Source organism: Acanthisitta chloris, unplaced genomic scaffold, assembly GCF_000695815.1.
Source record: "Acanthisitta chloris isolate BGI_N310 unplaced genomic scaffold, ASM69581v1 scaffold3455, whole genome shotgun sequence".
Lineage (NCBI taxonomy): Eukaryota > Metazoa > Chordata > Aves > Passeriformes > Acanthisittidae > Acanthisitta > Acanthisitta chloris.
This window is the reverse complement of record NW_008673004.1, coordinates 70,197-94,171: the sequence shown is the minus strand read 5'-3', so window position 1 is coordinate 94,171 and position 23,975 is coordinate 70,197. Positions and strand designations below refer to the sequence as shown.

The following is a 23,975-nucleotide window of genomic DNA, read 5'->3' as shown; positions in this document are numbered from 1 at the left end:
TTTTGATCCCAAACAATGGAACTATTCAGACTCCGTGCTGACATTCATAAAGCATGATAAAGCACTGCTAAAGCAGAGAGGGTCTTCTGTAGCACTGGCAGGAGCTCAGGAATGCTGTGGTTTCAACAGTTGCTTTCTTTTGGCTTTGGAATAACATGGAGTCCATTGAATTTCTCATTTGGAGAGAGAACTGGGGCTCACCTGAGCTACAGGAGACCGAGGCTCAGAGACCTGCCCAGCCTGGTGTGAATTTTTCAGGGCAGTATGGGGATGGAATAATCATAACACAGAAGCTTTCTTTGACTTCAAACAAACTAACAACAAAAAGCCCAGAATGAAAATGTTTTTAACTTTATCATATCTCATACTTTATTAGACATTACTACAGGGTTGCATTTGTTTACTATTCTTAATGAAGAGCATTGCTCAAGTGTTTCTGGTTGGTCTGAGGAACTGCATTTGATATAATTATTGTATTTTTTTCTATTTAAGTGGCTTTAATGAGAGTGATACACAATAACCATGTCTTAAAACTGGGATATTCATTAATGACATCTGATGCACCTGTACTATTTCCACCACCAAGGAAAGCTAAGATTTATCTAAGTATCTGCAAACACTTCATGAGCATTATTTCACTAAACCTCGATAATCCTGTTTTCAGATGCATTCATGTAATTTAATTGCACTCTGAAACTGCTAGATGGAAAAGGAAATAGAGCAAACCTGCTTGGAAGCACTTTTTCTTCAGCTGCTCCTAGACACCTAATGATTTAGACAATGATTTAGACAAAGGAAATTGATGGAACTATTAACAAAGAGACGATAGTTTTGCAAAGCATCAGTCTCAGGAAATGAACAACCAACAAACCAACATGACTGTGTGATAATCAAAGCTTTAATGGCAACTGCAGTTAATTTGGAATACTGAATATTCATTCTATAAAGGGCAAATATAGTATTTTATTAACACTTAAATATCATTGTAATTTCTCCTCATTTACTAAGAGCAGCTGAAAATCAGCAGACAGCTACTCTAGTTGCTTATCAGCAAGTCCTTACAGGCTCTTGAAGACACCCAATGAATTTAAACTAATTCTTAATAGGGGAATTCTGTTATTTTGCAAGTTGTTTGACATTCCTTTCTAACATGTGGTCTAGTTGCATATGTTTTCTCACTTGGCTCCAATTAGTATCACATTTTTGCAGAAAAGGAAAGCTATGCAGTATTCAGGGGGAAAAGGTTACCATTCTATTTCTCTTAAATGTGGTTATTGCTAGATGCTGACTGAAGCAAAAATACATGTCAACACAGGATAAACTTCTTGAGCCCTATTAACTTCTAAACAAATATTAACATAAGTCTGTATGCTAAGTGCATTTTAATTCTATCAAAATTATCTGGTTTTCACAAAACTGGGCTTGTGGTAACACTGAGTCACTTTGATTTCTATCAGAAGTCATTCAAAACAGATTCTGACTGAAAGCTGTGCATTTACTCTTTTTAAACTACTCTTGGCACCTCTCTAATGGCAGGAGGATCTTCTGTAGGAAAACTCTGAAACTTTTATACCTTTTTTTTTTCAGTCTGTTTAAAGTCATGATGGGCAGATGGGATGTGATTCTCTAATGTATTAAGTCACACAGATTCCAAATTTGTGTGGGGTGTCTCATTTTGCAGTGAATGACACCTTTGCCAACTGTCTTCTGGCCACCCACTTTCCTGACTGCAGGAAACCATGGGGAATGTCTGCAGCAGGGCATCCCACCTGTCCCAACTATTTCTTCACTCCCCTTTCTAAGTAACTTCATCTAGCCAAGGAAAAATGACAGTCTTTTTGCAAAAAAGTCTACTTGAATGCCTAAACATGTCAATCACTACACATGCATTACCTTTCTTAGCACGGGATCAGAAATGGGGAATTCACCATACCACACTGCACCCTAGACACTTTCCCAACTGCCAGTTTCTAAATTAAACCCCAGAAATTAACTGGACAGGGGTGAGCTCTATGAAGTTTTTAATTAATCAAAAAGCACTCAAGAAGGAAACACTGAGAATGTGACTATCCAAGATTTCAATTTGCTATACATTTTTAGTGTGCAGCATATATTGGCCAATAATATGCTGCATATATTGGCTATACATACAGCAACTGCAGCCAATAGATAAAAGTGAATTACACAGATGCATATTTCAGCATATTTGGATACTGATTGTTCTAAATCTTCAGGCAATATAAAAGATTAAAATATAGCATTTGATAAGGGGATTTACTGAAAAAATTAGTAAAGCTCTGAGTAAAGTTGCATAGTGCCTTGCATTTTTTACAGCACTTAGCAGGATGCCAACACAATAATCATAAACACATCTAACATGCTGCAGTGCTGAAGCACTTCAGGAGTTCGATACCTAGCAAAGGGGGACGTGGATTTTGATAAGGTATGTTGGCAGTGGAGTCAACATATGGATAGAAATTCTCAAAGCACTAGAGACAAACACCTCTCACCAGAATGTCTGTTTTGCTGCCTGGATGACGCTTGCCGTCATTTCCACGTCAATGTAGTCATAGTGCAGAGCTCCGGGGTCTGTCGAGGACCCTGTTTCTGCCAGCAGAATTCCAATCCATCTGCCCATGTCTTCAGAGGAGGATGCCTGTGAGGAGAGGGCAAGAACGTAGGTCAGGTCTTTGCTCTGCCACTGAGCTGAGCATTATTGCAAAACGGCGCATTCCTCTTGGCTGACAGATTGCTACCCCATTGTATGAGAGATTCTGGCTTCACTCTGCTCAACTCCTAAAACCCCAGGATTTCTTATTAAGTCTGCTGCACTGGAAGGAGTGCACTTTAATAAGCTATGTGCTCATCAGTTATGATGTAATACAAAGTAGGCAATTGTCAAAAACAAGAAGAAAAAATAATCATTTAAAGCTAGTGGACTTAGATGCAAGCAATGCTTATTTTAGACTTCAGAATATTGAAAGCTTATTACTTTCCTGTGTTAAGCTGGGGGATTTCAGATAGCATGACTCCTGAAAAGAAAACCTTACTGCTAATTAGAAACAAGAGGGAGGAGGGAGTGAAATAGTGAGATTTCAATGTTCCTTTTTGAAGAGTTTCAATAAATTCATCTAGATGATGGCATTCATTTTCCTAATGGCACAAATAAAAATGTGAATACTATTAAAATAATTTTAATTTTTTCATATTTTGCTTTAAGTCACCAAAAGTTAAACAGCAGCAAAATAAATAATGGATAAAATTTGGGAGGGGGAAAGGAAACTGTGCAGTTTCTATAGTTCTCTTTTTTAACTATTTCATTGCCTTTCACAGTTCTTTTGAGCTGTTTTGTAGTCTTTCAACTTCTCTGAACTGCTTTCAGGTAACAGGCCTGGTTGCAAGGACAGGAGACTAACATGACCTGTAGTCAGAAACCTAAAGGTGTCAAAGTCTTCCTATATCTTCATTAGACTTGGCTTTAAGTGTCTTCTCATGTCAGGTTTTAAAATATGATGGATAAAGCCCCTACAGAAATCCTGACTGACATACCACGGGTGAGGTGTGACCTTGAAGCACGAGGAGCTGTGTGTACCCACGTGGTGTGTCACAACACACAACAGGGTGCTGGCACATGGTATTTCCTTACAGCACAATTACCTTAATGCAGACACAGACTAAGCAAAAGGAGTTCACATAAATAGCAGACAAATGAGAGTTAAGAGCTCTAGAGCTCTCATCAACAGTGATCTATTATTTAATTATTGCTAAGCTATCTACCCAAAGTAATTATATCCTTGATGGAAAAGTATGCCTATAAAAGGAGCAGGGATATTTTAGTAGCAGGTCAAGGGAAGGTCAGTGTAGAGAAAAGCATCTTACTGAGAAGACTTCTGAACTACATTAAATCTCAGTTCTTTTCTTTGTCTACAACTCTCAATATTTCTTTTCTCCTTCCAGTATTTATTATTCAGTTCTGCAATAATATTATTCTAGAGTTTATTTCTTTGACTGGTCAGGTTGTATGAAAGTGCTTCTCTAATTTAGCTTGTGGGTGTTCCTACAAGTCCTAGCCATGAGCAAGCACTGCACCTCGAGCACAGCGACCTCCTGCCCATTTCGGAGCAGGCGGAAGGTCAGGGGATGCTTCGAATCCAGTCCCAGGATGACTTCACAGCCACGGAGAGGGATAGAAACAATGTGTGTCTTCAGATCTGTCCTGTCCTTGTGGAAAATGAGTTTATTGTCTTTCACTCTGCACCAGCGCTCGCGCCAACGGTTATTAGAGAGCACGTTGAGATATCCTGCAATGAAACGAAATGTAAGATATTTTACTTCTGACTTTTTTTGAAAAGAAAAAGAATAGAAACTTTTCAATGTAATGCCAGCACTTAAGTAACTTGTTCCTCTTCTAATAGGTAGTCCCAAAGGATTTTAGGAAGACAAATAAATGATCATGCCCCACTTCTTTTAATGAAAACTTTCACTGTGCTAGTAATGTAGGAAAAAGGCATATAAACATGTGATCCTGCTCTCATGCAAGTAGCTGTTCTGTGTCAGACACTGCAGCAGCTGGATGAGCAGGAGAACACCAATTCTCAGGACTTTAGTAAGAACAGGAAAGGGACAGTGAGAAAAAGGTACATACACAGCTCACAGAGCCTCTTTGTGGGTAATGGCTTTGATAGCAGTGTTGGACCAAAAGTTTCTGGGAAAATCACAGCTCGTGTTACGTAAATAGGCAATGAGTTACCTGCTCTAACACCCAAAAGCAGTGTTTTAAAGATCTCACAAGTGTTGATGATCTATTTTCTAATCTCATTTTGAAATAAAAATGTACATTTGGTTTGCAGCACTTGTAAACCAGAATTTAAAAGATTGCTACCTCTGTGAAGAAAAATACTGGCTTAAAATTCAAGAAGAAAATATGTATGAAATTTAGCTAAACTTTAAGACAAAAGTTTAAACAAAGATTATTTTTCCCCCTCAGGGATGCTACAGTTCCCTTATAACAGACTAAAATGTCATTAACAAATTGCCTTTGAAGAATATCTACTTTTCTTGTCACACTCTTTATCAATACAATGTCTAGGCATATAACATCATTCAATGGGCAATGTTTTGTGGTTTTTCTTTGCTGAGCCATAGCAACAATCATTCCAGACTCAAATCTTACAACCAAAGCAATGCCCAATTTTCCTGCCTTATTTAGTTTGGGAATGAAAAAAAATTTAATTTTACTTTTGTATTCACATTACAAATAGTACATGAATTCAGCATGTTGTTGCTTCCAAACAGGCTACGAGGGAAATAAATGATATCTTGCAAAGGCCAAAAGTAGGTTCAACAATTGTCTTCTATCTCAGATCTGATTTTAATTTAATCCTGTTGGAGAGCTATCTCTTTGGTTTTCATTAAAACTATGACTTATTATTAATTTTTCTGGAATTTCCTTCCAGCATGATGGTTTCAATGTTGATGTGTGATCCAACAGGATACAGCAGATCAGAACAGGGAACATCTTGGAAGGTGCTATAAAAAACCCCAAGGATGTACGCAATCCTTCGATATTTGGCTCCTTGTGACAATCACACTCTTCAGCTCTTCTCCCTCCTCCTGTAACAAAACTGTATTGCTGTGCATTATATTACAATCCCTAGAAATGAAAAACCCCTCACATGCAAGCCAGATGGCTTGTTTTGAAGTGAGAGTACTTTTTTTCAGACAGCACCTTTTCCCCTCTGTTCCCAATGCACATCTCAGGAAAGTTCTCCCCAAATTCCTACTTCAGTTGAACTAAGCAGAATCCCACACTTTTCCTTCCACATATGCTTAAACCTTCAACAGCTGACATGACTGAAATGCCCTGAGTGTGTTCCCAGCTGGGGCATTAGTACTTCAGCTTAGCCTAGGCAGTCTAGGACCACTGATGTTGTAGGGAAGAGGTTTCCCATGACTCTAAGTGCAGGTGCAGTTTTCACTGTAGCTGGGTGTCCCCTGCAGCCCTGCTGGGATTTCACCTTTGTTCATGAGAGGCAGAGCCTTCTTAAAGTGTAAAAGCAATCAGCTATGAAGCAGCCCCCCAGAGGGCACTGGACTGAGTCACATTTCTGGTGGTGAGAAACTCCTTCTGCAAAGACTTTCTGTACTGACCAAACCTTAAACACATATAGTTTCCTATAAAATCTCCAAGTGGTGTTCAGTAGAGCTAAATACAGCAAATAGTAATGGCTGTATTTATGTCCATATCCAAAATAATGATAGAAATACTAGGAATTGCATTGTACAGCTGTGGTTAACGTCTCACATAATACAGAGTAATCAATGGAGTATGAGAGCCCGGAAGTTTGAGCTGTTATGGAAGCCAGATGCTTTGGACCATGCATCTGGCTGGACACAGCTTTTCCCAGCTGTTCTTTTGGTCGATAAATCACATCCGTACTTAGGCGATGCATAGACATATATATACACACTTATTTAATCAAAGTTTGCTTATATGAATGATTCCCAAATTGTGGCCTGAAAGCCACCTGTGATCTATGAAGTTCTCTCTGGTGGTCCATGGATCTCCTTCTATCACCTTAGGCGAGCATCTATCACACTTCATGCTCTGATGAGTTCTGCCAACTGTGGCCTAATCACAGACTTCTGAGTTTCCCAAAGTTTTTCTAGTCAATTAAAGGGAAAGGTGCATATTCAAACTCGGAATCTGGTGCTACTGCTTCAAAGCCTAGTACAGAAATTTTTTTTGGAAGGGCTTGGGTGAAAGGTGGTTTCAATCTTATTCATGCATGGAAGTGTTATTTAATACTGGAGTACCAAAATGCAAACAGGAGAATGTAAATACATTGCATTGCTTTAAAATACCAAAGCTGTAAGGACATCAGCTAAGTGCATTGCACAAAGTCCTAAATTGTGAGCAAACCTTAACAGCTAAGATACAAAACATAACTATTTTCTGCAAGTCTTTTTATACACTTCCTTGGTGCTGCCAAGCACTACAGCTGTCATATGGAGTAATGAAAATTGGGAGTTAAAATAGCTTACTAGAAATTTGTTAGCTCATTTTGCCCAATATGTACCACTTCAGAAACCCATAATTAAACTCAAATCACTTTGGTTGAGGCCAGTCGACTGCTGTCTGCTATTCAATAAAACCATAGCACAATCTATTATAAAAGACATGACCACTTTCCAACAACCTTCTTCTAATTCCTAGCCTAAGCTTATTTCATAGTTCAACCTAGATTCATTTTAGAATCATTTGTTTGAGAACAGCTCGTTTCTTTCTGCTTCTGTTCACACTTCACTTCCCTCTGGCCTTGGCAAAGAGCAGTGATATTACGTCTGAGCCTATGCTATTATTTTATTTTAAAAGTCAAATTCTTTTAGTCTCTTTTCAGATGACAAACTCTTGATTACTCCTCTTGCAGTCTAAGTGCATCCTTCTGATGTTGGGAGAAGAATTATAGCAGTAAAAGGAACTTTAGAGAAATTTCTAGACTATAATTCTATAAAGTTTTAGTTGCAAAGTGCATTTAAGACTCAAGGAGAAAAGTCATTTACCACATGTTGGAACATCTTCTTCAGCTGATGAGGTCTGTTCATCTGTTGATGGCTTCTTCTTTCCTAAACCAATGATCTTCGTTATTTTTTTCCCTGTTACTTTAGTCACAGTGCCCTTGGTTTCCGTTTTTGAACTTTTTTTCCTTTTCACTATTAAGAAAGAAAAAGTGTGCATTTTCATTAACCAATGAATAGAGAGAAATTGAATAAAAACAGAAGTTCAGAGAAAAATATCCTGTGCAAGGTGAACATTTGCACAAAAGTTGCATACTGCAATGGCAAACACTATATGCCCTCTCTGATGACCTCTGTGCTATAAAAATCATGGCATTCTGAAGGGTAAGAAAAACAAAAATCAAGCTTCTAATTTTGTTTATTCTAATCAAGCTGCAAGTTTCTTCCCACAGCAGTCATCATCTAATTTGTCAGTATGACTGAGGTACCTGCATATAAATTTAGCTCATATACACAACAATAAAACTCCAGTCAGATATTTCTTCACTGTTCCTAAACATTTTCCTCAAAATACTTTAACAATTAAGTACACAACAAAGACAGAATATGCTTACCTAGCAGAAATATGTACAATTAGGTTAAGATATCTTATCAAAATGGACCTTTTAGAGAGACAAGACTTACAAATTAACTACCAACAATTAAATTACAGGGATCAGTACAAACATTCAATGTCGGCATGTTTTGGGATCATGAAAGAAAAGGCTCTGCTGAAAAGAGGTATTTTGCCAACACCCAGTCTATGCTTCCATCAACCTCATATGACACCAGGAGTGTTACAACTGTGCACTGAAGCATGCTGAGCTGCTGAATATAACATGGCAAGGACTATGGATATTTTTTTTAAAGTGCCTAACTGACTAAAATCCTACCAGGTTTTTTTTTTTAAAAAAGAGTTTCTAAGATTAAACATAATCAGGAAAACCAGACTTTTTATTTGTAAAGCAGAACAAACAAATCTTAGAAATTGCATTCAGTGCTTAAACTTGATTCCATCAGCAGAGCAAAAGTCTTTCTGCTAACTGCAAGGACAGCGAAAATTTCCATCAGCTTGTCCTGATAGATGATTCTGATGAACAATACATTTAGAATAGTTACTGATTGAGCTGCTCTATCTCTATCCTTGACATATCAGTTCCTTTTGCAACAGAGAACATTTAGTGGTTATGGACTTGCACAAACTGAGGAAAAAAAATGGACAAAATGTTCATGTGAGAAATGACTGTATGAATTGATGAGATGGAAAGAAGAACACATGGAAAATAGAGAAGCAGTTTGGGACTCACCATGGGATAATATATCATATTTGTTAGCAATCATGGAACATTATTTAGAAATTGTTTCTGCAGCCAAGACTGTACAAATCTGTCACCTGCTGCATGCAGTGCTGAGGGGGAAAGGCAGCTCTGCAAGTGCTGATTGCTGCTCCCCAGCCAACTCCAACACAATGGTGCACGCACAGAAGCAAAGGTCTAATTCTCTCTTTCTAGGGGAAGGGTGTTTACGACTTATACCATGCTCCCTAAACATGCAAAGAGCTCCCTCCTTGGAGGGAGGAAGGCCACTGTCCCATCTGCTCATGCCCCCCTGCCTGAGGGGTGACCTGAGCACAGCAATTTCCATCCCATGCAGCAGCAGCTGATGGCTGACTGTGGCTGTTGAGGGGGAGGAGATGAAAAGCATTCAAAAAAAGCCAGAGACTGAGAAAACCTCATTCCTCTGAGAGAGAAGCCCAAAGGAATCATTCCCACGAGCATGAACAGACAGTGGGATAAGCCTGTTTCAGTGGTTTTTTGTTTTCCTGTCCTGTCTTTCCTTCACATTGCTGTTTTTTTTTCTCCTGCAGAACTGAGAGGCAGCAGAAATAAGGCCTTCATGACTGAATCTTTTTGAGTCTGAAGAATATATTGATTGCCTGATTGCCAGCGATTTATTTTTTTTACACAAAAGCCTTTTCTTCTCATTTCCTTCCCCACAGCAAAGCAAGCAGCTGGCTAAGAGCAGAGCCGAGGCTGGAGGTGGTGCTGGCTGGAGATGACCATCCTCCAGAGCCTCCCTCCCCCTTAAATGTTTGCTATCCATTATTTTAAGAACAGCATAACTTCATCCAGGACCCTGAAAATGATGCTAAGCAAACTTCAATCTCTTTGTAGTCATTAATGCCTATTATTTTTATTACTGCAAACTGAAGGTCACAATTTCGTAAAGCAACCGGTATTTTTAATGACCTTCCTTGAGGCATCTAAGCTGGGCTGCTTTTCCAGCAATACATGCTCCATCAGCATACCTCCCATGGGATACCTGAGCCACCAGGTACTTCTGGACATGATGGTAAACACAGGTTTTGGGTCACAGATGCTTCCCAGCAGGTTTCAGTGACTAAAATGGTATTGAGTTTTATGAAAGCTCAGTAGAAGATTTTACAGGGTGAAATCTAGCAATGTATTACAGCTTTTAGAAACCATGAAACCTGACATTGTTCTATACTGTTGGATATGTCAAAGATCTCTATAGCCAGGAAATGCTGGAAAATGACCCAGGGAGAAGATAAAGGAAATGAGTCAAAGGGCGAGACAGTGCTGGCACCAAGGTCGGTATTGACATTGTGCTCACTGCAGCTCATGTTACCCTTCATTTAACAGCTGCAGAAAAATGTCGTATCTAAACCATACCATTGCTATATGGCAAGTTAATGAAGTCACAGAATTTATTCTGCTTTGGGGAGGAGGCAAAGGGATAGGGAAGAGAGCACAGGGGTTGAGTGTCTTAGATATAACTCAGACAAAACTCCCTCTGGGTTTGGGATTTGCCTTTGTTAGATTAGAAGTACTACAGAACATACATGACTCCAAAGTAGCATAGGCAAAATTATAGACATATGTACTCACAAACCCACTGGTATGACATGACCATATACATTTTAGCATGCTAATATAAATAATCATATATAGTAACTTGTGTACATGGAGGTATCTGTGTATGTACACACAGATATAAACTGTGTATATATGTGTATACATACATATGTGTATATATACATGCACAGATCTATAAAATATGCATGATTCTTTCCTTCTAGTCTTCAATGGTAGGTTTTTTGCTTAGAAGCTGTATACCCACTATTTATGTTGCCCTTACACAGTTAAAAAAAACCTGACAGTTGCCTGTAGTGGTCACCCAAGCTCTGAAAAACTGTGCTTTTCAACACAGAAAAGGCCATGTCGAAATTTCTATATTCTGTTTCTTACTAATTATATTGATTTCACCTGTACAACAACATCAAATGCCTTCTGTTACTACAATAATTTAAGGATCCATTCTTGACATACTTCAGCTTTCAAGTTAAGTTGAATCCTAATAAAAAGATTCTAAAACTTTACTGCCTATTTTGAAAAGATAGGTATTTCACTGCCCATCACTCCTTAATATGCACACATTATTTCCACCAAGGATCTCTGGATCTGTGACATACCTTGTTCTTTCCCATTGCACACAGTAGTGATGCCATTTTCCACAGCACCCTCCCCATCTGAACTTGGCCTCTCAAATGACAACTTCTGCAGGGGCAAAGAGATTAGTTGACATACAATGTTTGCACCTTTGTCAAATCAAGTGTCATGAGTCAATTTAAAAGTATGGTTACTAAGAAATAAAACACATTTCAAGCTTTCATCCACTGGGAAAAGAAATAGAAGATAGTAAAAACTTCAGTTTTAGAGGCTTTAGAAAATAACAGAAACAATAAAGTCATCTATATTTGAAAGTGTATTCAAAACAGTGAAGTATTCATAATTCACAATATATTTGTAACAGATTTCTAGACTCTAAAGGTTGCAATAAAAAATTACATGATCAGATAAGAATAATGTAAAAAGTATCTGTTTAAATAATGCTTCGTATATGCATTTACAATTCCAACTTATCAGAAAATAGTGCATTCCTACAAGGTACTTCAACACTTTCAATATATGTAAAAAAGAGGCTTTTGAAGCAAATTTGTAGCACTGATTATTCTGTAACGGTTGTGCATGAGACATGGAATGTAGCACATAAAACTTATGCCAGAACAGTTCTGGTGACCACATTACTCCTGAGTGGTGAAGCCATGAGAAGATGTGCAGATTAACATAAAAAGGAACGAATCAGAAGTTTCGTTACAGCTTCTCGTGACAAGCATTTTAGAAAAAAACTATTTTATGACACTTCCGGTTACTTTGTTAATACTGTGCAGGTGAGTGCAAGCATGCAAACACAACAGCTTTTGACTTTGAAACCAGGAGGTCTGAGCTGTCTGGGAATGTGCATTGTTCTTGGTTTCTCAGGTGCAAAGCAACATAACAACACCGACAATGACATCCTTCCAACATCGGGTGAAACTTGCCATTAAGAGTTTGGTGATGAAACCTTTGGAAGCGAGATTTTTAAGCATGGTCCGCAAAGGGATTTGGTCGCATGGATGCATTGATGGAGCAGGGGCTTAAACTGCTGCTGGTAACGTCCTGATCATTCAGTGCAGGGCTGCCCACTTTTCTAATTCTTGCTCTCACATCTTGCTGAGTCAAGGCAGCAGAGACAATGACACATGAACAGACAAGTTTTTGTATTGAGACGTGAATGCTTGAAAGGGTCTGCCAAAACAGTGACCTCAGCATGCCCAGGGAGCTCTTGAAGGACTAAATTCTCCAAAATAAGAGACTTTCCCTTAAAACTTTAGTATAATCTTCAGCTATTCTTCCCTGAGAGACACAGCCCTGCTTGCTCTTTGCACTTGATGGAGAGCATCTCTCTATCACAGCACATGTATCAGACACACTTAGTCTGCACTCTTCTAGATGCCTGAAGCTGGTTATGAGCCCATTTGGGGGTTGATTCTGGCCAAATGAACCAACATGGCAGAAAACTCCTCTGTAGGATGTGTAACATATCCAAACAAACAAAACCAACGCAGGGACTGTGTGCCTGAAACAGCAACACAAGTCACAGAGTATTTACATTCAGTGCCTACTAGTGTCTCTTTAAGTAATCATAAGGAATTTCACATTCATCATTTTGGTAACTTTACCTTTTCCAGCTCCATCTTGTGCACTGGAGAACTAGACAATGGCCCATCGGAGTCTACAGCTCCCGTACAGTTGCTGCACACATCTTTTATAACCTTAGGAGACAAGGCAAAACTTATTAATTACTCATGAAATACAAATCAGAGAAATTATATATGAATGTGAAGGGAGATGGAAAGGAGAATCACACAGACATTTACTAGGCTCACAAGTGTCAGGCAGGCTGCCACTACAACTTCTCCACATTGCCTCCCTAAGTCATTTCATTTATGACCCTGAGGAGACAAAATGTCTAGAGGTGGAAGGTTTCATTTTCTAGACAAACTAAACTCCAAGGCTCTCCTAAATAAAGAAACCAATAGCACTGCTGATTTCCATGTGCTAGTTTTACAATATGAACTCAGTTGACCAAATTAATTTCATTACAGTGACGAAAATGTGGGATTAAATCCAAGGTCCCTCGAGACAATGGACAAGAGTTTTGCATAACACACTACCCAGATGCTCTTTTTTTGCTATTGGAGAACTAATGAAGTGCTATTGACTTGAGAGTTAATACTGCCCAGTGATATCTCATGGCTTTTTTGTATTATACTTGCACATGAACTTTGAAGTATAGGTCAAAGTAATTATAAATATGCTTATAGAAAATGGAAATGGCACCTTCTCTTTGTAAAAATTTAAGGAAAAATCTAGAACCTGGAATTTACCAATATTTTTATAGAATCTGAAGGACTTTATTGACTTGAGAGTTAATACTGCCCAGTGATATCTCATGGCTTTTTTGTATTATACTTGCACATGAACTTTGAAGTATAGGTCAAAGTAATTATAAATATGCTTATAGAAAATGGAAATGGCACCTTCTCTTTGTAAAAATTTAAGGAAAAATCTAGAACCTGGAATTTACCAATATTTTTATAGAATCTGAAGGACTTAAAAACCTGAAACAATATAAAAAAAAAAACAAAACCTGAAACAATATAAATGCAAAAATACATATTATCAGTCTGAAATTGCTTGTCCTGATGAGGACATACTCCTGATCCAGACTCATGCTGAGGGGCTGCTGAGCTCTATACCACTGACAATAACCACACTGCCACACAAGGATAGCAGAGGCAAGACAGTTACAAAAGGCATCAGACTGTGTTGGAAGCTTCACTGCTAGGCATATTTCTCCTTGACATGTACTTGTGCATGTTACACATCCAGCTCCTCCTTTTACACTGTTTGAAGCAAGCCTGGCTAGTAGAGAGGAGGATCTGACACGAGAACACCTAGTTCCAGGGAAAGCAGCAATTAGCTAACTGTCAGAATCCAGATTTCTTTTCAAGGAGGGAAAAAGAAAATCAACAAACAATGCCTTTTTGATTTCAAACTGAACAGTTTTGATGAGGAAACTATTAAAAAGCTAAACAGTTCTTTCCCAGAACTTAAGTTGCCTTTAAGGGTGAAGCTAAAAATCAAACATTTATGGGCTTACAAAGACCCTATTGCTACTCAAGAGCACATAAATGACAGGCATTACATGCCATAAAGAAAGGAAGAGCACCAGCCCTATCCTATGGAGGGAAAACCCGGGAGCGAAAGAAAGATTAAATCACTCAATCAATGTCACATAAAAAAATTTAAGCAAAGCTGGGAAACAAACCTACATTTTCATTTCTGAGCTAGTACGGTCAAACATTTCACCATCCTTTATCTTGTCATAGAAACATAAGTCCAGTATTACATGGCACTTGACATCCTTTGTAACAGAAACTTTAGATACATCTTTTGCAGAGCATTTCACCTCAGAGTTAAACACAGCCCTAAATTCCCCAAAATCGTAAGAATTTTTTTATGTATGTTGTTTCATTTTTCAATTGCTGGTCCTCAGTATGGTGTAAATACACTGCTGTTTTCTTCCTAGAGAAATGGGGCTGTACGATTTCTGGGAACATTAATTTCTGTCTCCTGCGAGACCCTGATTCAATGGCTCATGTTTTCAGCATCTGCACACACCACACAGTTAGTTAATTTTGGCAAAGGCAGATAGTAATGGGAGTTACAGACAGAACAGAGGGAAATGATTTGGCAGCACTAACTGAATAGCATGTGCAAAGTCATGCACTCAAGTAAATCCGGTTCTTATCATACCTCACATATTTAAGGAGAAGCTAAAGTGTTTAATTGGGTTGTAATTAAAGTTTGATTTTAAAAAAATGGCATTAGCAAAAGGGAGTTGGTGGCAGGATCTGAAGTAAATGCATATTCAAGGGTACAACACTTCATTTGGGTTCAAGAGGTTCAGTGGCAAAGACTTGCTCATCACCTTCTATGTGCAATATAAATGTGCTCAATGCACAGCATAAAACTTAATCTTCTACAGCTCACCAGGATGAAATGTCTTTAATATATAATGATTGCCTGGATGCACTCTCTATAATTACGTTTGCAGACAGCTGCCATTATAAATCTGGTTTTCTCATGCATATAGCTTTAGCTCAAAATTTTAAGGATAAAACATTCCACCAGTGTTGCCAACTTGCATAATTTCAATCATAAGACTCAAAAGTTCTTCTCAGTTTTTTCTATGTTCCATCTCCCGGAGTCATATGAAAACAAAAGATCACTCTTTTCATTAAAAAATAGTTGTGAGTGAGAGTGGAGAGTGGAGGTGACCAAACTTTTATCCATTACAATGAAATGTATAAAATATGAATCAATGTATCTCAATGGCTCCAAAATTGGAAAGGAACAAAGGGAATCCCCAAATGAGTTATTTTTATTAAAATGGCATCATCTGGAAGGCTGTACTGAGAATACCTTGTAATGGCAAATATCATTAACAGTTTAAGTTTTCTCACACATTAGGAAAGGGAAATAATTCCCTTTTTCTCACCACAAATGCCTTTGCACGTTACATATACATGGACACAGGGTGATCTGCCAGGAAAATCAAACTCAGATCACAAACAGACTATGTATTCAAATACATAAAATGTATGAGCAAAGTTAATCAGAAAACTGAAAACCTTTCGTTTCCTTGGATAGCCTCAAAACTAAATACATTTAAAATAATCTTCTGCTAGTCCATTGCAAGAATTTAAAGTACCACAATTACCATTACAATGTTACAATTAGCAGATTTCAGAACTGCCCCGTTCATAAGCAGACCTGGAAAAAGCTTGTGCAGCCTAAACTGTGTTATTATTCTTTATTTATAGAATTATAGAATCATTTAGGTTAGAAAAGACCCTTAAGATCATCAAGTCCAATCATTAACCCAGCACTGCCAAGTCCACCTCTAAACCATGTCTCTAAGTGCCACATCTACACAGTCTTTTAAATACCTCCAGGGATTTTGATTCCACCACTTCCCTGGGCAGTCTGTGCCAGCACCTGACAACCCTTTCACTGAAGACATTTTTTCTAGTATCCAATCTAAACCTCTCCTGGTGAAACTTGAGGCCATTTCCTCTTGTCCTGTCACTGGTTGCCTGGGAGAATGTAGCAACCCCACCTCACTTCAACCTTCTTGCGGGTACTTGTAGAGAGCAAAAAGGTCCTCACTGAGCCTCCTCTTCTCCAGGCTAAACAACCCCAACTCCTTCAGCCACTCCTCATAAGACTTGTGCTCTAGACCTTGAATTCCAAGCTGGATCAGGATACATATCAGAGTAGGCATTGAGTGCAGTCACATGAGGCACAGAGGAGAAATATTTGCAGGTAGAAAGCTTGAAAGATACTGTGTCCTGAGCCATTGGCAATGACAGGTGAAGTCAGTGGAATTTGTGCCACATAGTGTGTCTGGAATATTTCTCTCTTTAAAACTATCCTACTACACAAGCACTAACATTTACTGTAAGACTTTCATACCTACAAATTTCTGTAATTCTTGTATCCTATTTTAAATGACACACCACAACTGGAGGCAAAATACTCGCCCTACATTTATTCTTTCTACACACAAACTCAAAAGAAGCAAATCCTTCCAGCTATTTTAAAGATCCAAATTCCAGATAAAAAGCACGGACTTTGTAGTAAAAACAGAAAGCCAACTGCCTGCCAGCCAGTCCCTGCCGCATAGAAACCAAATAAATTCTGAGTAAAAGTACATTTGCAGATAGTTTCTAGTGGTTCATCTCTTTGGGATCTATTAATGAGGAAGACTAAAAGCTGTCCTGTCCTCAAGGAGCTTGCAGACCTCTCTTCTGGTGGATACCATGGGATGAGCTCAGGCTACAGGCTGTCCTTGCCGCAGGGATGAGATTGGAGCATCTCGGTTTGTCTCGTATTTTCACAAAACTCACAGGAGAATCTCACACTTTTAATGTGAATGAGTTAAGGGAGAAAGCTGACAGCATGGCTGCACATTTGCTTTACTTCATGTAACCAGGCCAGAAATCCTTCCAGCCACCCACCCACTTGTCCCTCTCTACCCATGTGTTTCACAAATACTGGAATTGCTAGAAAAGGGATGGGCTGTATTCCCTGGCTCTGCCATTTAACTCCGAAAACAGGAATATGGTAAAGCTGAAATCTGCTTAAGCACAACACAGCAGAGGGAAAACGGTTTGGCTCCAGATGTAAGTCAGTATTTCTCATTCCTGAAACACTCCTTTTTTGCTGCTGGAAGAGTACTAACTTTCTGGGACTGTCATTTTGGCACAACTTAATTTCTCTCTCTCATGGACCCTTACACACTACATATGTTAGTGTCAATCTCTTCCTCCTTACGAGAGCACCAAAACTGCATTTTGCAGAGAAGAAATGCCCCAAAGAGTTTACCTAGAGGAAAACCTAGGCAAGAAAGGCAGAAATTATTCCCACCATAACCTATGCTTTAGGTCTCAAAATGAAACCCCCTTTACCTTCTCTACTGGAAAACATTATTCTCAAGCCTCCTCTAGCCTGAAAAGATTAATCTTTCTGCCTTCCATTTGTCTGAGCAAAGTGAGGATGAGATTCTGGCAGACTTGCAGCCAGCAAGCCTATCTTTAGGGCCTGTGTATTCCCTTAAAAATACTTTTCTGACTTACTCAACCAAGGCAACCCCTGTAGCATTTCTCCTGCATTATTACCATGAAGTCTATTGCCATATATGGCCACTGGATCAGGCAGAGCCCAGGGAAGGAGGTGCTGGGTGGCTGGAGGCATTGCTGCTCCAGGGGCAGAGGTACCCTGTGGCAAGGGGAGCTGCATCCCCAGTCTGGGCAGTGCTGAGATGCAGGTCTCACTTTGGGCTGTAAATCTGAGCCAGGTATGATTTAAATAATATTCCATTCAAAGCTGTGAGCAGGAGAGAGGAGGAATAGCATGTAGTGGTGAAAGCAGGGACCAAGTCTCAGCCCTCCTGGGTTCTGCTCCAACATCTGCTACAGCTTGTATTTGTGATTTTAGCCAGGAAACCCAAAGGAAACTTATCACTGAGAAAACAAGTAAATAGGATGTTTGTGGTTCTGTATTCATGGGTGGTTTGGTTGTTGGGTTTGGTTTTTTTATTTACATATACATCTGGTTTTTAAGAAATGTATTGTCTGTGGTGCAGGTCACACACATGTACGAACTGATTTACAGCGAAGCTGAGGTTCTCTGGCTCTGTCTAAGCCCTCTGGCAGAGCCCTGCAGACTGGTCAAAGCTCCCACATGCAGCTCAGTCCCTCACCTCTCCAGGTGAAGCCCTAAATGGCTCTTACGCAGACACACTGACCTTGCTGTGGCTTGAACTGAGTATTTCAAACCACCTGTTTGAGACAACAGGGGTGTAAGTCCTGGGAGGTTTAATTTAGTTTCCACAGCCTTCACTGCTGGTGTTGATGGGCAGTGGAGAAAGAACCTAGTCCAACTAGGGATACAGTATGTTCTTTAAGTTACTTATAAGCTAACAAACACTGCACAGAAATCACTGGTACTGAGTATGCATCCCCAAACATGCTTTTTCTAGTCAGTTTTAAGGCTTGATCATTCAGCACTTGACTCTACTTAGCTGCAAAATGCAGATAATAACCTCATTGGGGAACATTACATAAGCCAAGAAAGCAATGTTTGAAGTGTTGAGATCTCTAGCTGGAAATTCCCATAGAAAGTAAAACCAGCCACACAATGTTTACAGTTACAAGCTCAATTTTGTGCCGATTTAAACTGGCTAAAGAACAGCTCTGTCAGTAGTTTATGCTTCAGTAAAACTCAGTCTACATTAAGACTGGAGCCCAGAAGTTACTTGATGCTCTTCACTAAGCTCAGGGCAGTGAAAAACAAAAATGTTTTCAAATACTTTTATGAGAGACAACACACAGTTAATCAGAGACAAAAACTGGGTAGGACAACTGCATAAACAGCCCTACAAGAAGTGCTGCAGGGTCTTTGGATGACTGGATACAGTCACAACCATGATTTTATTCTCTTCTCAGAGTAAAATATCCCCCTTACTACAACAAGTTCAGAACTGACTGAACATTTGTCAAAATGATAGATGAAGAAATCTTCCCCATGCCTGGAAGATTCACTGCTCAATTACAGACCCTCAGCTGAAGAGATTGCTGTACAAAGGCTGCACACCGTAAAATGAAGAGAAGTTAACAAAGGGTGCATAATGTTAGGGAAAAATGAAAATCAAGGCTTGTTCTCCAAAATGATAAATTACCTCTCATGCACAATAAATCACAAATACATTTTTGCAGGAGGAATGCTAAGAGGAAGAGGAGGCCATGGGACCAGACACCATGACCATTTCCTCCTTCTACAACGAGCTACTTCAGACCTTAATTTCTTTGGCATCCTTGTATTTTCAATATTAAGAGCAGTTTTCTGTGGCCTAGTCTGAAGGTTTTGCACACAGAACACATTCATCTGTACAACTGAAGCCACTAAACAAGCATCTTCTTGTAATGTCATGTTCTTACTAGTCCTTTTATTTTCAATGCAGCGTTTCCCAGGGATGCTGACAAATAAGTGCAGTTTCACCAGTCTGTTGGATGTGCTGAGACAAACAGGAAAATTTAAGACCTTACTTGACCACAAATGCACAAAAGCACACACAGATGCGCATATACTCCAGCGCACATGGAAAAAGCTCATTTTTGGGTCAGAGTGTGTAACTGCACACATTTTTTCATGTACATTTTTGTGGGAACATTTTAGGACTCAAGTCTGGAAAATTCCACCACTTTATGTTGCCCACCATATTACTGGGATGATCTCAGCTCTAGCCTGAATTTATATTAGCTTTGCTTCTTCCTCTGAAATCTTGACAGGCTCTTTGGTGACATCAGCTATCTTTTTTCATCAGGCATTTGTTAGCTGGTGAAACTGAAACTCCCTTTGTGGTTTCCAGTTTCCAGACTTCAATTTGCACTAGATTTATCAGCTGGGGTTTTTTTGGTGTCATCTTTACTAAAAAAGGACTAAAATGTTCTGCACCTATTTAGTATTTGTCTTCCACTAGAAATTTTAAGTTATTTGCTTAATAAATTGTATCTTATACTGATTACTACTGAATTGAAAAAAAATCATCTGGTTTAGCTTTTAAAGGACAATCTGGCCTCAAAAGCCATTTTCAGCTTTTCAGGATTAAGAGCAGAGCTTTAATTTGACACTTAATACATGAATTGATGTGAACCCACTGACTTTGGGTGATAACCTGCCTTCTTTGACCAAGAAGGCATCCTATGAATTAAAAATATGATTGCAGAGTCCTTTCTCATTGTCAGTCTCTGGATCTGCTCATTTTATTCACTACAGAAATCACACATAGAGGACAGAGCACTGGAGAGGATCTTGGTCTGGAGTAACAGGCAGGGAAGGCTAAAACCATATCTCACAAGACCTCTTTCTCAGTAGAGAAACGGCCACAAAGCCGCACATGATTTTCAGAAGCTCGTTTTAAGTAAGGCTTGAATGACCAAGTAATACTTTTTTTACAACCTTAATTTTTCTACATTTTAAAATATACAATAAGCAATGCTTGTTTTTTACCTCCAAAAGTCATAATCTGTAAAACACTGGAGTTGTTGCAAGAGCTGCAGAGATCAGTTTTGGTTAGCATTAGACAGGCAATTTGTACTGCACAAGCAGAGGGCTGCAGTAGTGCTGAGGACTTGGAAACTGAGTGTACAAGTAGCATTGCCATGTACTTGAGAGTTTTTATTAACAGAGAGCTTTGCAGCCTGAAGGAACTAAATAAAGTGCTGTCAGACTGTCTCCAAATGCTTTGCAGATAACATACTGTCCAGCCGCTCACCCTCCGCACACACAACTGTGTGAACATGCAACTGCTCAAAAATCTCTTTTTTTTAAAAAATCTGGTACTGTTCTGTCTGCCACTGTGGGTATGCTTTATATACAACTAAAAACAAAGAAAACATTTTTTTATGAGAGAAAGTCTGATAAATGCCAACGAATTCAGAATTACTAAACCCAAGTTTAGAACAACACAGGAAATAAGGGTGCAGTTACTATGATCTAATTACAGAGGAATTCCCTTGGAAGAGAATGAGACTTATGAATTTCTTTTCATTCCAATCAGTGTTTTTGAAACTCTAGCTGAACTAGTGGGACACTTGGATGGTGCTTGGTTTTAAAACTTAGAACAAGATACTAACGTGAGAAGAAGCCTAACAAATACAGGGCTGTGATTAGTTTCTATTAAAAAGACAATACAAAGTGCATCTTTCTAAGCTAAGATAAAAACTCACAGCCAAACCCAAAACACACACAAACAGCAAACCCCCGAAAGGTATATTCAAATATTGCAAAATAGGAAATTACAGATTCATTTTCCATTTAGTCCATTAGCCCACAGCAGAACTCATACCTCTTAAGCTGCATTTTATGTCTCCCTCTCCTGCAGAAAAACTATCTGCCGTCAGGAAATTACTATGTGTTTAATTCAATTGTATTTGGAAAAACACAATTTATTCTTAGAAAAATAAGTACCATATAAGGTTAGATCAGAGCACAACATGGAGAATGCCTGATGAGTCTTATGCATTCAGACTTTAAATGCATTTGAAGGGCTGGATTTCAAGGTCTAAAAACAAGCTACTGCAACTGCAGTGATAGTTTCCCACACTACTTCAGTGACCTCCACATTTGAGGCTGGCAAAGGCCAACACAAATAATAGTAATCTGGTTAGGATCTAAAACTGCAGCCCTTGCCTTGGGATTTTCCATGTTTGCAGACGCTGAACAGAAAGGAGTGGAAGATGACAAAATCCCATTTCTCAGAAGTCTGAATTCCCAGGACAAACTGTAACAGATGATGTGCTGCTAAACCAGAATTAGCAAACTTGAATGTACTTCAGGAAGCTGAAGCATTTTTCTCCATCCAGAGCAATTCAAACAGGTACCTCCTCAGAGATCCTTCTTTATAAAATGGTGACAGCATGCCAAAAATAATGTGGGTGCCAGCTCCCTACACCTGAGGGAATTTGAACCTTCTACTCATTACCAGCATACCTTAACCACCAAATCTTCCTGGAAAATGAGCTGGAGATGAAGATGGAAGGGAATTTTGCCACCTCTCCCTCTTTTCAGTGCCAGATTATTGTACAATTAGTGGTGAAAACCATGGCAGCAGCAGCACTGGTGTAACCCTGAGCTGCTAGCTGCCCAAAGAATTGCTTCAAGGTCTGAACATATAAGCTGCATTTCTCTAGTCCAGAATTAGATGGGATATAAGTGGTTTGGATTTGCCTGAAAGTTGCTGTCTGTGTCTCAGTTTTGAACAACTGAGCAGCACTTTGTGGGTGGAAAAGCTCCTGGTCAGAAATACCCCATTACCTTTAGCCACTGTTCCGCCTGCTCTTTGCTCTGCACTGCCAGAACCAGGGCATCTGCTCCTTGGTGCGAGATTTTCAGCTCATGCTTCTTCTTTTTGCTGTCTTTGGGAATATAGGTGATACTGCAGTCATTCAGGAGCAGCTCCATCTGGGGCTGCTGGTCCTTGGAACTTTTGTAGCACTAAATAAATATAAGGAAAGTTCAAAAGTTAGATATTACCTTTCTGAACCTTGGGGAAAAGCTCTTATTATATAGAAATGCTATTTTTTAATTTTTAATATTTTTCACACACCCCTTTAGCACATGCCACAGAGTTCAGCCAAAGCCAACTTTGCATTTCTTCTCATCTACTCTGTAAAGCAAAATTACTTCCAGACTGACGATAACAGACATCTTTTATTGCAGAACAGGTAGAACACATGGAAAGCATTAAGTGTCTCTGCATCATCATTATGACTCAACCTTGACCTTGATCAGGTAGGAAGAGGGTGATTTAGGATATCTGTTCACATGTAGCGGCACAATAAAGTTGTGCAGCTAACGACTTTAAAGCCCAGATGTTTACCCTACCCTCCAGCAACAGACCAGCACATGAATGCAAATCTCCATCAGTGCCTACACAATGCAGTTGCAAAGGCACTGGCACATGCCTAACTTGGCTCTTCACTTTAGATAAATAAAAAAAAATTGTCATGGTGTGGAAAAGGGGCTTTAGTTTACTTTGCAAACTCCTGGCTAAAACTATATCTTATGTGATGCTTTTTCCCTCATTAGTAAAGGTTGTCAATGATGAGTCATTTCATGCTGGATCACTGATGACCTGCTCTATGTTGTAATTGGTGATTTGAAGGGTTGCACCTTACATCACTTGTCCTATAGACCCAGTCTCTATTCCCACCGTCTAAGGCATCATTACAGCTGAGGTTTCCAAAGTTGTCGCAGTGCCACACTGCAGAACAACTTTTAACTGTGTGTATGAATGATCAATTATTTCATATACATGTGTTAATTGGGCTTTCACTCATACAAACAAACACTAATGCTAAAAAGGTATCTGATAATAAAGAGGCATCTGATAATCAAGAAGAGTAATTAGAATCTGCATACATAGAATAGTTGAGTATAAATGAACAGAGAAAAGCACATGAACTTTTGCATGTCTGCAGGAGGATTCATGGCATGATGCAACTGTCAGGAACTCAGTAGCTGTTCAAAGTATGTTATCAACACTACAGCTTAGGTTGAGCAAATACAGTCACTCTAAACCAGTCTTTGCAGACCACTGACAAACCTCCTTCCCTCTCCATTATATCATACTTTCTCTAGTTTGGTCACAGATTTTAAGTTTGCAACATTCAAAAAAGTATTAAGTTTTCAATCTGAAAAGACATACAACATTAGTCACTTTAAGAATCAATAAACAGCATAGAATTCCCTCTATGTTAATCTAAATATTTCATTTATAATTATACATTGCCAAAACTGAAGTATGTATATATTAAAGGAGTTTAAGTGAAAAGCAATTCCCTAAAGGACTTTCAGTGAAAAACAGTTCCCTACTAAAAACTT

At 39.0% G+C, this 23,975-nt stretch overlaps 1 protein-coding gene across 2 annotated transcripts in view; it reads right to left on the bottom strand.

Annotated features, from left to right (window-relative positions):
- AFAP1 (actin filament associated protein 1) overlaps positions 1 to 23,975 on the bottom strand; it is a 58,505-nt gene that overhangs the window by 13,010 nt on the left and 21,520 nt on the right. For both annotated transcript variants that reach the window (XM_009074726.1, XM_009074727.1), the window contains exons 5-10: positions 22,407 to 22,586; positions 12,641 to 12,733; positions 11,051 to 11,135; positions 7,564 to 7,713; positions 4,090 to 4,301; positions 2,511 to 2,656 (exon numbers count right to left, since the gene is read on the bottom strand). In XM_009074726.1, the coding sequence (XP_009072974.1) occupies positions 2,511 to 2,656; positions 4,090 to 4,301; positions 7,564 to 7,713; positions 11,051 to 11,135; positions 12,641 to 12,733; positions 22,407 to 22,586 (866 nt within the window). The remainder of the gene's footprint in view (positions 1 to 2,510; positions 2,657 to 4,089; positions 4,302 to 7,563; positions 7,714 to 11,050; positions 11,136 to 12,640; positions 12,734 to 22,406; positions 22,587 to 23,975) is intronic.